The sequence below is a fragment of the Ascaphus truei genome, chromosome 3 (assembly GCF_040206685.1).
Source record: "Ascaphus truei isolate aAscTru1 chromosome 3, aAscTru1.hap1, whole genome shotgun sequence".
Taxonomy (NCBI): Eukaryota; Metazoa; Chordata; class Amphibia; order Anura; family Ascaphidae; genus Ascaphus; species Ascaphus truei.
In genome coordinates, this window is record NC_134485.1 from 438,348,498 (window position 1) to 438,363,531 (window position 15,034).

General features: G+C 49.8%; 1 protein-coding gene across 1 annotated transcript in view; it reads left to right on the forward strand.

Annotated features, from left to right (window-relative positions):
* CASQ2 (calsequestrin 2) overlaps positions 1-15,034 on the forward strand; it is an 87,173-nt gene that overhangs the window by 21,339 nt on the left and 50,800 nt on the right. The window contains exons 3-4 of the mRNA XM_075592976.1: positions 752-852; positions 12,498-12,609. Coding sequence (XP_075449091.1) covers positions 752-852; positions 12,498-12,609 — 213 coding nt within the window. The remainder of the gene's footprint in view (positions 1-751; positions 853-12,497; positions 12,610-15,034) is intronic.

The window sequence follows — 15,034 nt, forward strand, 5'->3', positions numbered from 1 at the left end:
GTATACAGGGGCAGTGTGTGTTGACAGTGTACATGGGCAGTATACAGGGGCAGAGTGTGTTGGCAGTGTACATGGGCAGTATACAGGGGCAGTGTGTGTTGGCAGTGTACATGGGTAGTATACAGGGGCAGTGTGTGTTGGCAGTGTACATGGGTAGTATACAGGGGCAGTGTGTGTTGACAGTGTACATGGGCAGTATGCAGGGCAGTGTATGTTGGCAGTGTACATGGGCAGTATACAGGGGCAGAGTGTGTTGACAGTGTACATGGGCAGTATACAGGGGCAGAGTGTGTTGGCAGTGTACATGGGTAGTATACAGGGGCAGTGTGTGTTGACAGTGTACATGGGCAGTATGCAGGGGCAGTGTGTGTTGGCAGTGTACATGGGCAGTATACAGTGGCAGTGTGTGTTGACAGTGTACATGGGCAGTATACAGGGGCAGAGTGTGTTGGCAGTGTACATGGGTAGTATACAGGGGCAGAGAGTGTTGACAGTGTACATGGGTAGTATACAGGGGCAGTGTGTGTTGGCAGTGTACATGGGCAGTATACAGGGGCAGAGTGTGTTGGCAGTGTACATGGGTAGTATACAGGGGCAGAGTGTGTTGCCAGTGTACATGGGCAGTATACAGGGGCAAAGTGTGTTGCCAGTGTACATGGGCAGTATACAGGGGCAGTATGTGTTGGCATTGTGTATGTGCAGTGTATATTCTCACTATATGTGCCGTGTACTCACGTCTGTGTCCCCGCAGGCTGCACAGAGGAGGGGAGTCTGTACGTCTATAAGGAGGACAATGTGATAGAGTTTGATGGGGAGCTCGCCGCGGACGTGCTGGTGGATTTCCTGCTGGACGTGAGTGACCACAGCGGGCATAGATACCCACATGCGGTACCCACAGATACCCACATGCATGCGGTACCCACAGATACCCACATGCGGTACCCACAGATACCCACATGCATGCGGTACCCACAGATACCCACATGCATGCGGTACCCACAGATACCCACATGCATGCGGTACCCACAGATACCCACATGCATGCGGTACCCACAGATACCCACATGCGGTACCCACAGATACCCACATGCGGTACCCACAGATACCCACATGCATGCGGTACCCACAGATACCCACATGCATGCGGTACCCACAGATACCCACATGCATGCGGTACCCACAGATACCCACATGCATGCGGTACCCACAGATACCCACATGCATGCGGTACCCACAGATACCCACATGCATGCGGTACCCACAGATACCCACATGCATGCGGTACCCACAGATACCCACATGCATGCGGTACCCACAGATACCCACATGCATGCGGTACCCACAGATACCCACATGCATGCGGTACCCACAGATACCCACATGCGGTACCCACAGATACCCACATGCGGTACCCACAGATACCCACATGCGGTACCCACAGATACCCACATGCGGTACCCACAGATACCCACATGCGGTACCCACAGATACCCACATGCATGCGGTACCCACAGATACCCGCATGCGGTACCCACAGATACCCACATGCATGCGGTACCCACAGATACCCGCATGCGGTACCCACAGATACCCACATGCATGCGGTACCCACAGATACCCGCATGCGGTACCACAGATACCCGCATGCGGTACCCACAGATACCCGCATGCGGTACCCACAGATACCCGCATGCGGTACCCACAGATACCCGCATGCGGTACCCACAGATACCCACATGCGGTACCCACAGATACCCACATGCATGCGGTACCCACAGATACCCACATGCATGCGGTACCCACAGATACCCACATGCATGCGGTACCCACAGATACCCACATGCGGTACCCACAGATACCCACATGCGGTACCCACAGATACCCACATGCGGTACCCACAGATACCCACATGCGGTACCCACAGATACCCACATGCGGTACCCACAGATACCCACATGCGGTACCCACAGATACCCACATGCGGTACCCACAGATACCCACATGCATGCGGTACCCACAGATACCCACATGCGGTACCCACAGATACCCACATGCATGCGGTACCCACAGATACCCGCATGCGGTACCCACAGATACCCGCATGCGGTACCCACAGATACCCACATGCGGTACCCACAGATACCCACATGCGGTACCCACAGATACCCACATGCATGCGGTACCCACAGACACCCACATGCATGCGGTACCCACAGATACCCACATGCATGCGGTACCCACAGATACCCACATGCGGTACCCACAGATACCCACATGCATGCGGTACCCACAGATACGCACGGTACCCAGGTACCCACATAGACGCAGAATATATGTATGTATATATATAGTCAAATAGAACAGTTGGCACTCCTTAGGTGCTGACAGGCTGTAGGTGCTTGCCCCATATGGATAATATAGACATACATTACCGTTCCAAGGTCTGGTAAAGCCAGAGACAGCACTCAATTGTAGAAAACTTCACAAAGTGAATTGGTGAAATTAGTGGTACATCAAGAAACCCAACGTTTCGGTCCTCCAAAATGGGACCTTCCTCAGGGGGATACAAAGGATATATATATATATACACACAGATGGCACTCACGTGTATAATGGTAATTGTTGGTGCTTGTCCCATAATACACAAATAGACAAAGATATCCTCCCCGGGCAGACTTTGCAGCAGATTTCCAGAGAGACCGCACACACAGTAAGATGAACTCCGAGGTGTATTGCAGGTAAGTGGCACAAAACCCCAACGTTTCGTCCTACAAACAGGACCTTTCTCTAGGGAGTGCTCAGACATAGTGACAGAGACACATGTGTTACGCCGGTGCTGCCCGCAGACCAGACCCGTCCCCTGAGCTGAAGGGGGAAGTGGTAATACACGCACCTGCAGCAAAGGGAGCGTGTCCGGAGTGTGGTATGAAGCGTTGCCAGGCCAGGTGTAGTACGGTAGACAATACTTGCCGGTACCGGTTGTAGAGATAGAGTGAATGATGCCTTGCCGAGGTCAGGGAGCGGAGAGCGGAGATAGGTCGTAGTCCAAGCCGTGTTTAAGGGGTTACCAGAGTGAGCGTTCTCCAAGGAGTGCCGAGATCGAGAGCCAGAGGGGGTAGTCGTACAAGCCACGTCAGAACCTGTGAAAACACTGAGAGAATCCAGAAGTACTTCCATACAGAGATTATGTCGAGCAAAGACTGAGAGCAGAGAGGAGCTAGATAAAGCAGGAAGGTCCAATTAGGAACGGAGGCGGGACAGGAAGAGCTACAGGGAGACACTGCAGATTGGTGCAGGCATAACAGGCCAGGTGAGTCTTGTTGGTAACCTGAGTATGCCCGTGCAGTGTGCGGGGGCGGAGCCTGAGGTCCGGGGGACGGGAAGAAGAGTGTGCAGACTGAGCGTGCTCCGTAACTCGTGTACGCGAGTGAACCGAGCCAGTGGATGGTGCAGGTGTGCGTGCAGGAGGGCGTGGGCGCGCGTGGCGCTGTACAGAGGAATCGCCAAGGGGAGTGATCCCGCGACGGCGGCAGGGGCGGGGAGCCGTGGAGGCCTGTAAGGCAGGATTGTTTTGTGTGTCCAGGGGCTCCCTGCGGGAAGGGGGTGCTCTGTGTGGGGAGCGTGGAGAACGCCGATTCCTGACAACATGGCATCAATCAATCCATGTATTGGGATATGGGACGGCAGAGGGAGCTCCCTGTGTCATCCCGCACATGGAGGGGATTGATGCCACCCGTCAGCACGACTCTAACTTCTCAGCACATGGAGGGGATTCATGCCACCCGTCAGCACGCCTCTAACTTCTCAGCACATGGAGGGGATTCATGCCACCCGTCAGCACGCCTCTAACTTCTCAGCACATGGAGGGGATTCATGCCACCCGTCAGCACACCTCTAACTTCTCAGCACATGGAGGGGATTGATGCCACCCGTCAGCATGACTCTAACTTCTCAGCACATGGAGGGGATTGATGCCACCCGTCAGCACGCCTCTAACTTCTCAGCACATGGAGGGGATTCATGCCACCCGTCAGCACGCCTCTAACTTCTCAGCACATGGAGGGGATTCATGCCACCCGTCAGCACGACTCTAACTTCTCAGCACATGGAGGGGATTCATGCCATCCGTCAGCACGACTCTAACTTCTCAGCACATGGAGGGGATTCATACCACCCGTCAGCACGACTCTAACTTCTCAGCACATGGAGGGGATTCATGCCACCCGTCAGCACGCCTCTAACTTCTCAGCACATGGCAGCCCTCTGGCCGAGCTCATATTACTATTAATAGAAGTGATTTCTGCACAAACGTCTTTAGATTCTAATGATGGGGACCGCCACGGGCTCGAACACGGCACCCTCCTATGCCAACCTCTTTATGGACAGCTACGAGCAGACGCATCTACTCAACGATGCCCCATCTGCAAAACATACTCTGCATTACACACGCTACATTACACACGCTACATTACACACGCTACATTGACGATGTGTTTCTGATTTGGGGTGGACAAGGAGAAGAGCTCCCGCAGACTTACAGCATGCATTATGCACAATATGTGGTTACTTCTATACACCCTCTCTGCCCCCTGCTTATGGACATTGCAGAGTGCCACCACTTCATAGAAAGAAGAAGAGATGCCCAATCTCTTCGTGAAAGCTCTCCAAAATTTGGATACGAACTGAGAACCTCTGTCAGAAACAATGGACGAAGGGATCCCATGAATCCGGAAAATCTGCTCCGTAAAGATATCAGCAAGGGCGGGGGAGGTGGGTAATCCTTTAAGTGGAATAAAATGGGACATCTTCGAGAACCTGTCCACGACCACCAAGATAGTGTTCATTCCTCTGGGCCTGGGCAACTCCACGATGAAGTCCATCGAAATGTGGGACCAGGGGCGGTCGGGAACTGGAAGGGGTAACAGAAAACCCTGAGGCTTTTGACGGAGAGTCTTGCTTTGAGCACACGTGGGGCAGGCGCTGGTAAACTCCAGATTATCTTGAGACATCCTTGGCCACCAGAAATTCTGACGAATGAGATCAGTAGTCTTCTTAAAACCTGGATGACCTGCAGATTTAGAGGAGTGACCCCCAAGACAGGACCTCTTGAACAAATTTGGAAGGTACAAAGAGTTTGTTGTCGGGAACGACCAAGTCCTTGGGAATGCGTCTCTGGGAGTGCAAAATCTTGTCAAGATTCTTGAAAGAAGACGTGGCGAGAATCCTCTCTTGCGGAAGGATAGTCTCCAAAGATTCCTCTGGCCTCTCTTCAGAAGAATGTATACGGGAGAGTGCGTCTGCCTTTACGTTCTTGGTCCCGGGGATATAGGAAAGGTGAAAATCGAATCGAGAAAAAAAAAGAGCCCAACGAGCCTGTCGTGGACCAAGGCGTCGAGCGTTCTCTATGTAAAGAAGGTTCTTGTGGTCCGTGAGAATAGTAAACGGCTCTTTCGACCCCTCCAGCAGGTGTCTCCACTCTTGAAGAGCCATCTTCACGGCCAGAAGTTCCCTGTTACCCACGTCATAGTTCCTCTCGGCAGACGAGAATTTCTTGGAAAAATATGCACAGGGATGTAACTTATCTTGGGGCGTGGGTCTCTGAGAAAGAACGGCACCAGCGCCGCAATCAGAAGCGTCGACCTCCAGGACGAAGGGAAGTTCAATGTTGGGATGACGGAGAATAGGTGCGGATATAAAGGCTTCCTTGAGTGTCTCGAATGCGGAGATGGCCTCGGATGACCAAGCATAAGGGTCAGCTCCTTTTTTGGTGAGCGCAGTAAGGGGTGCCACAATGGTGGAAAAACTCCGTATAAACTTACTATAATAATTAGCGAACCCTAAAAAACATTGTATGGCCTTGAGAGAGTTGGGTCTTGGCCATTCAGTGACTGCTTGAAGTTTACCGGAGTCCATCATAAATCCCTCATCGGAAATGATGTACCCCAGGAACGGAGTAGAGGTCTGATTAAAGGTGCACTTCTCAAGTTTGGCGAACAAATGGTGTTCACGGAGACGGGAAAGGACGTAGGAGGTGTGGCGTATATGGTCCTGGAGATCTTTGGAAAAAATCAGGATATCATCCAAGTATACAATAACAAAACTATTGAGTACCTTACGAAAGACTTCGTTGATGAAATCCTGGAAGACAGTGGGAGCATTACATAAGCCGAATGGCATTACCAGATATTCGTAGTGTCCACTACGCGTGTTGAAGGCCGTCTTCCATTCATCCCCCTTCCTGATGCGCACCAGGTTATAAGCACCACTTAGATCCAACTTGGAAAAAATCTTGGCTCCCTGTAATTTATTGAACAGTTCGGTAATAAGGGGAAGGGGGTAACGATTTTTAATAGTTATGTGGTTTAAACCCCTGTAGTCGATGCAAGGCCTCAACGACCCGTCCTTTTTCTTGACGAAGAAAAACCCAGCCCCTGCTGGGGAATTGGAGTGACGAATAAAGCCTTTCTTGAGATTCTCCTGGATATATTCATCCATAGCGTGAGATTCTGTTAACGACAAGGGGTAGGTCTTGGACTTGGGTAGGGAGTAACCTGGAACTAGATCGATCGGACAATCGTAAGTCCTGTGTTTACGGCAAGAGGTCTGACTGTACCTTATTGAAAACGTCCCGGAATTGATGGTAAACGGAAGGTAGAATAACTTCAGGAACAGAGGTATTGGCCAGCAGTTGATGAGTCTCGTCTGACCTCGGCCTCCAGGAAATGGGAGCAGAGGAAGTCCAGTCAATGAGAGGATTGTTAAGCTGTAGCCAAGGAAGACCAAGGGTGATGGGTATCCCAGGAGCGTGAATGGCATTGAGAACTACGATCTCCTTGTGCAGATGTGAGGACAGAAGCAAGGGAGCCGTCTCTAAGGAGATGTGGGCCGGGGTAAGAGGACGTCCATCGATACCGACGAGTGCGATGGGAACCTTCTTTCTCACGAGTGGTATGCGGTTTAACCTGGTGAATTCCCCTCCCCCCACCCTCCTTCCCCATCCCTCCCGCACCCTCCTTCCACCCTCCTTCCCCCCTCCCTCCCCACCCTCCTTCCTACCTCCCTCCCTCACCCTCCTTCCCCCCTCCCTCCCCCACCCTCCTTCCACCCTCCTTCCCCCCTCCCTCCCACACCCTCCTTCCCCCCTCCCTCCCCACCCTCCTTCCCCCCTCCCTCCCCCACCCTCCTTCCCCCTCTCCTCCTCATTCCCCCTCCCTCATCCTCACTGAACTTCCCTCAGTGTTATCAGTACCGTGGCCCATGCTTCAGCGCTACGCATGCGCACCAATTTTGTCAATAGTTTATCACCCTGGATACTATTGACGCCTACGCAGCCGGGAGCACACGGATTTGCTGGGATTCTCTAACATCCGCCGCATCACGTGACGCACTCGCATAGCACCGCAGCCCTGACTATACAGCGCCACGCATGCGCATTGATTTTGCCTCCACTAAGGATCACCATGGCTACCAGAGACGCTTCAGCTGATATCCATCCACCACGGACTCCCGCAACACGTGATACCACTTACAATCAAGCCCTTATTGCTGAGCCACAACAGCGGCACCGCTTTGCGGGTTTTGTGTCTGTTTAATTAATGTATGGGTGTCACGTGCGACCCCCTGCTAGCACGCGACCTGCATACGGGACAAGGGTTAATACCGACGCTCGCAAGCGCACACACTCTTCACCTCTGCAAAGGTCCGTCAAATGGACAGTATCCCCTCTCAAGCCGTCCCAATATACCGCCGCCTAGAACAGCACACAAGTGAGCACGTGACTTTAGATATGCAACCAGGGTTAATACACACGGCTACTCTAGCAACCCCCCTTTCTCCTCCGCAAGGAACCAGCGAGTTAGTATTAATCCCTACTCAATTGCACGTCATAACCATCCACTTTATCATATTACTTATTAAATGTTTTAATATATATAAATACAGTGCTTAGATTACAGAAAGGAGATACAAAATAAACATACAGTTATTACAATATGAGGCAGAACAGTTTCTTAAAATAAAAGGAATGAAACAGAAAATCCTATACAGTACGTTACCAAAGGACATAGGTTCTTCCCAAAGAGGTCATTGATAAGAGGCAATGCCTTATCCTCAGTCTGGTCTCCATAAAACTCTGAGCTAAACTGCCTACAAAATCCTGTAGCCAACTGCCAACTGCCTTTCCCAAGGCCCTGGAAGGAGCCCCCCCCCCCCTTTCCCAAGGCCCTGGCAGGAGCCCCCCCAATTTCTCAAGGCCATGGCAGGAGCCCCCCCCCCCCTTTCTCAAGGCACCGGCAGGACCCCCCCTCCTTTTCTCAAGGCCCCGGCAGGAGCCCCCGTTCCTTTCTCAAGGCCCCGGCAGGAGCCCCTTTCTCAAGGCCCCGGCAGGAGCCCCCCCCCTTTCTCAAGGCCCCGGCAGGAGCCCCCCCCTTCTACAGAGTACTTTGCAGCTAACCTCCCCCGACCAGGTCTGTAGGCCTTGGTTAAAACAGTTAACACCTTGAGTGGGCCATCCAGGCACCGGCAGGACCCCCCCTCCTTTTCTCAAGGCCCCGGCAGGAGCCCCCGTTCCTTTCTCAAGGCCCCGGCAGGAGCCCCTTTCTCAAGGCCCCGGCAGGAGCCCCCCCCCTTTCTCAAGGCCCCGGCAGGAGCCCCCCCCTTCTACAGAGTACTTTGCAGCTAACCTCCCCCGACCAGGTCTGTAGGCCTTGGTTAAAACAGTTAACACCTTGAGTGGGCCATCCAGATGCAGAGCAGACCAAAGAAACATCCTGGCCATTTTCAAACCCCGTAATTTTATCTTTTGTTAAGAAAAACTGTATGTCATTAACCCCTCAAGCACCAACGGGGTTTAAACGACCTACAGTAGTAGTTCCTGATATTATTATGACAATGGGTATATAGGTGTGTCTCTGGCACTATGCCTGAGCACTCCCGAGAGAAAGGTCCTGTTTGTAGGACGAAACGTTGGGGTTTTGTGCCACTTACCTGCAATACACCTCGGAGTTCATCTTACTGTGTGTGCGGTCTCGGTCTCTCTGGAAACATGCTGCAAAGTCTGCCCGGGGAGGATATCTTTGTCTATTTGTGTATTATGGGACAAGCACCAACAATTACCATTATACACGTGAGTGCCATCTGTTTATATATATATGAGTTAGCTGTGTATGCTGGGGCTTTTCAAGCCAAGGACCCAGGTCTTCCCTGAGCTGTGTGAGGACACTTGAGGACTCTGATTTTCACTGCCGGCATCTTACCAACCCGATGAGGCGGTGACTATATGTGTTCACAACTGCCTATATATACACGCTTTCCTTGTGAGTGAGCCTGTTTATACGCTTTCCTTGTGAGTGAGCCTATATATACGCTTTCCTTGTGAGTGAGCCTGTTTATACGCTTTCCTTGTGAGTGAGCCTGTTTATACGCTTTCCTTGTGAGTGAGCCTAAATATACGCTTTCCTTGTGAGAGAGCCTATATATACGCTTTCCTTGTGAGTGAGCCTATATATACGCTTTCCTTGTGAGTGAGCCTGTTTATACGCTTTCCTTGTGAGTGAGCCTGTTTATACGCTTTCCTTGTGAGTGAGCCTGTTTATACGCTTTCCTTGTGAGTGAGCCTATATATACGCTTTCCTTGTGAGTGAGCCTATATATACACGCTTTCCTTGTGAGTGAGCCTGTTTATACGCTTTCCTTGTGAGTGAGCCTGTTTATACGCTTTCCTTGTGAGTGAGCCTATATATACGCTTTCCTTGTGAGTGAGCCTGTTTCCTCAAAACCTTTTATCCTTGTCAATAAATGTCATAGATTTTATGCTATGGGCCGTGCGCTTTCTGTTCTTCTTGTTATATATATATATATATCAAAAAATAAATAGATGATACCGTTCTGTGGCTAACGAAATGCTTTTATTTGCGCGAGCTTTCGAGATACACTGATCTCTTCTTCCGGCGATGTTACAATGAATGAAGCAAAAGGTATACTTAAAAACAGTGTCTCTTGGAATGTTATCTGTGCTTGTCCTTCCCCCGGTGTGGATGTGTTTTATGGCTGGAGGTGTCAAAAGGTTCCTGAAAGCAAGTGATGATAAACCGTGGGTACAACCACAGAATTGTAGACCAGCAAATTCACAAAGCCACCAGAATACCAAGAAGTGATCTCCTTGAATACAAACAGAAGGAGACAAGTGACAGGGTACCTTTGGTGGTCACATATAACCCACACCTAGGAGCCCTACGCAAGATCGCCAGGAAACTACAACCCATCCTCCAGGAAGATATAAGACTGCAACAGGTCTTCCCTGAAGCACCCTTATTATCATACAGACAACCCCATAATCTCAAGAATATTATGGTGAGGAGTAAAGTATTCAGTAGTACAACTGAATGTGGGACAAAACCATGCCAGGACCCAAGATGCAAAACCTGCGCAATGCTCCACACATCGGACACAATACAAATACCACACAGGAATCGGGAATACAAAATCAGAGGAAGGTTCACCTGTTCCTCCAGCAATGTCGTGTACCTCATCATGTGCATGAAATGTCCAGGGGGCTGCTACTACATAGGTGAGACGGGGCAGGGGCTAAACAAGAGAATGAACCTGCACCGCCACAGCATCACACGCGGAACAAGAGACAGTCCTGTTGGCGAACATTTCTCTGACTCTGGCCATAAGATGAACGATCTGAGGGTTTCCATACTCAAAGGTAATCTTAAAACACCGAAAGAGAGACGGTTGCATGAATACAAATTTATGCAATTGTTCGGGACACTTAGCAGTGGCCTAAACAGAGATCGAAATTTTATGAGTCATTACTGACACAAGTGAACTCTCTTCCCATGAGCGCTATAGGCCATGTCTGTACATACTGTGCTATATGTATGCACACACAGCTGTCTCTCACACATACTTATACTCCTTGTTTTTCCATCCCTATACACCAATAGGGACCACATAGTATCCACACACACTTTTAGTTATGCTACTAACTCTCACATTTCCACACCCACCCACACCATTTATATCCACTCCCACTCCACACACACCTTTTGTAAAGCACTGTATATACTGTGGGCTCTCCATTCATGTTAATTCACACTGATACACATACACACTCTTTCATCACCTGCTTTCAGGAACCTTTTGACACCTCCAGCCATAAAACACATCCACACCGGGGGAAGGACCAGCACAGATAACATTCCAATAGACACTGTTTATAGTATAGCTTTTGCTTGCTTCATTCATTGTAACATCGCCGGAAGAAGAGATCAGTGTATCTCGAAAGCTCGCACAAATAAAAGCATTTCGTTAGCCACAGAACGGTATCATCTATTTATTTTTTGATTATTGAAGCTCGGCTAACACGGTACTGATACCTCTACATATATATATATATATATATATATATATATATGTCCAGCAATGCACAACACCATCAGTATCAAGAAGACCGATGCTTGTCCCATATACTTTCAATATTCCACATTCACCAGAAATACCTCTGGCAAAAAGAGACAGCACGCTTAATATTCACAAGTAGTATGTGTTAAAACATACTGGCACCGCAACCAGACGCCGTTTCGGTCCTCAGGGTGGGACCTTCTTCCAGGTAATGCAGTGATAGAATGCCAAACATAAAATATGCATACCCATAATTCCGTGCACACCCCTACTCACCGCCAATGGCAGAGATCCATGTGACTATACCAGCCGTGATTGGTAAAATCACCGTGAATACTAATCACACTGATCTCGTATCCTCCCCTTCACTCCCCTATGCGTTGGCCAATAGGAAAGGACGCAGCCCGCTCCGACAGCGTCCCCACGTATATCACCATGGAGACCAGCAGCTACACAAACACATAACATACACGCGGTCAGTGACTGTCGGCTCGCTCGCAATATCCAATCGCGCATGCGCGAGCTCCACAGTGTAAATAAACACACGGCCGGCATAGGAAGCTGCTGATAATAGACACATGCATCCACGGACACGGGAAACATTGTATAGCACAAGCGTGCTGTCCCTAATGTCTATATATATATATATTTATACACCACCCAAACAGAAGGCACAGGCTAAAGCAACCACCGTTAGAACTATAGAACTATATAACTCACAGAGTGGGTTACTGGCTTTGCATCTCATCCCAGCCTATGTTTAAAAGCTGTGTTTAAAACAGCATGCATTGGCTTAAGGGTTTAACCATGTAATGTGGTCTTCAGACAAAAGATGGCACTGTGTGCTCATTTGCATGTCATTTCCCAGAATCCCTTGCTGCAGTGGAAGCGCTGTGTGCTGGGGGATAATGGGGAAGGGCAGGGCTGCAGACCTGTCTAAGACATGCGAATGTATTCACAAGTGATATATATATATATATAACGGTATACACAGGAGGTCAGATTATGGGGTAATGTGAGGTGCAGAACACGCCTGCAGGGGGCGCACGCAGAGGCTGCGGTAACCTTCCCATGTCACTGTGTCCCCTCAGCTGATCGAGGACCCCGTAGAGATAATTAACAGTAACCAGGAGCTGAAGGCGCTGGAGCGGATGGAGGACCATACCCGCGTTATCGGGTTCTTCAAGAGCGAGGATGCGGAGTGTGAGTATCACGTGCTCTGGGACTCACACTGCCTACAGCCCCCCCCCAACCTCATCACCCAATACAGCCCCCCCAAACCTCATCACCCAATGCAGCCCCCCCAACCTCATCACCCAATACAGCCCCCACAAACTACATCACCACAAACATCCCCCCCTAACTTCATCATCGCAAACAGCCCCCCCAAACCTCATCACCCAATACAGCCCCCCCAAACCTCATCACCCCAATGAAGCCCCCCCCAAACCTCATCACCCAATACAGCCCCCACAAACTACATCACCACAAACATCCCCCCTAACTTTATCACAAACAGCCCCCCCCCAAACCTCATCTATCAATACAGCCCCCAAACCTCATCACCTCAATGCAACCCCCACAAACTACATCACCACAAAAATTCCCCCCTAACTTCATCATCACAAACAGCCCCCCCCAAACCTCATCACCCAATACAGCCCCCACAAACTACATCACCACAAACATCCCCCCTAACTTCATCATCACAAACAGCCCCCCAAACCTCATCACCCAATACAGCCCCCAAACCTCATCACCCCAATGCAGCCCCCCAAACCTCATCACTTCAATGCAACCCCCCAAACCTCATCACCCCAATGCAGCCCCCCAAACCTCATCACCCCAATGCAGCCCCCCAAACCTCATCACCCCAACGCAGTGCCCCAAACCTCATCACCCCAATGCAGCCCCCCAAACCTCATCACCCCAATGCAACCCCAAAACCTCATCACCCCAATGCAGCCCCCTGAACCTCATCACCCCAATACAGACCCACAATCTGCATTACCCCAATACAGCCCCCCAAACCTCATCACCCAATACAGCCCCCCAAACTACATCACAACCAATACAGCCAAATTCAGCAACTGCAACACCCCAATACAGCCCCCCAAACTTCACTCCAATACAGTCCCCCAAACCTCCTCACCCCAATTCAGCACCCCAAACTACATCACCCGAATATAACCCTCCAAATTTTATAACCCCAATACAGCCCCCCAAAACAGCATCACCCCAATACAGCCCTGTAATAGGGACTTATCCCTGTTTAAATTAAGCTGCCTCAGAGCTCTGAATCCAGCAGGGAGCTAGTTAATTGCACCCACTCAATTAGCCAGTCTCCACCTGGATAATCAGAGCTCTAAAAAAGCCTCCTGTTAGAAACAGAGAGAGAGATTTCCTTAACACACAAGTGTGCTGACACAGGAGAGCAGAGAAGCCTGCACAGAGATCCCTTAACACACAAGTGTGCTGACACAGGAGAGCAGAGAAGCCTGCACAGAGATTCCTTAACACACAACTGTGCTGACATGAGGAGAGAGTGTTGAACACAAAGGCTGTGCTGACTACAAGACACACTAAGACCAGACTTATCTTCCTGGCTGCGGCTGGACTGCAAAGCCTGCACCTGGAGAACCAGAACCGCCGGGCCAGAACGGTCAGATAATACTTTTGTATATATTACTCCCTGATAAACTGTTCTATGTTTTTGGACTGGGAACTGGCTTATCCAGCCAGTCACAAATAGTTAGGGCATATATTGTCTATTTAGTCTCCAAAGGGGAGTAGGTTTTTGTTTATGTCTTTGTGTGCTGTGCAGAGCTTAAAGGGACAGGCTCAATAAAGCCAGGTTATCATTTCACCAACATCAGTCTCCATTAGTGTACCTCTCTGACATCTCACATCTCTTACAAGCCCCCCCCCCACTTCATCACCCCAATACAGCCCTCCAAACTTCATCTCTCTAATACAGCCCCCCAAATTTTCATCACCCCAATAAAGCCCCCCAAACTTCATCACTCTAATACAGCCCCCCAAATATTCATCACCCCAATACAGCCCCCCCAAAGCTATCACCCCAATAAAGCTCCCCAAACTCCATCACGCCAATACAGCCCCCAAACATCACCCTTATGCAGACCACCCAAACCTCATCACCCCAATACTGCCCCTCAAACATCACCCCAATACAGAACCATAAACCTCAACACCTCAATATAGCCCCCTAAACCTCATCACCCCAATGCAGACCTCCAAACCTCATTACCCCAATACAGCCCCCCAATATACATTGTATAAAGTATTACTGTACATACTGCAGTATTCAGTGCATTTTATACCGTATTCCTGTGTATACCACAGCATACATTGTATAAAGTATTACTGTACATACTGCAGCATACATTGTATACAGTATTACTGTACATACTGCAGCATACATTGTATACAGTATTACTGTACATACTGCAGCATACATTGTATACAGTATTACTGTACATACTGCAGCATACATTGTATACAGTGTTACTGTACATACTGCAGCATACATTGTATACAGTGTTACTGTAAATACTGCAGCATACATTGTATACAGTATTACTGTACATACTGCAGCATACATTGT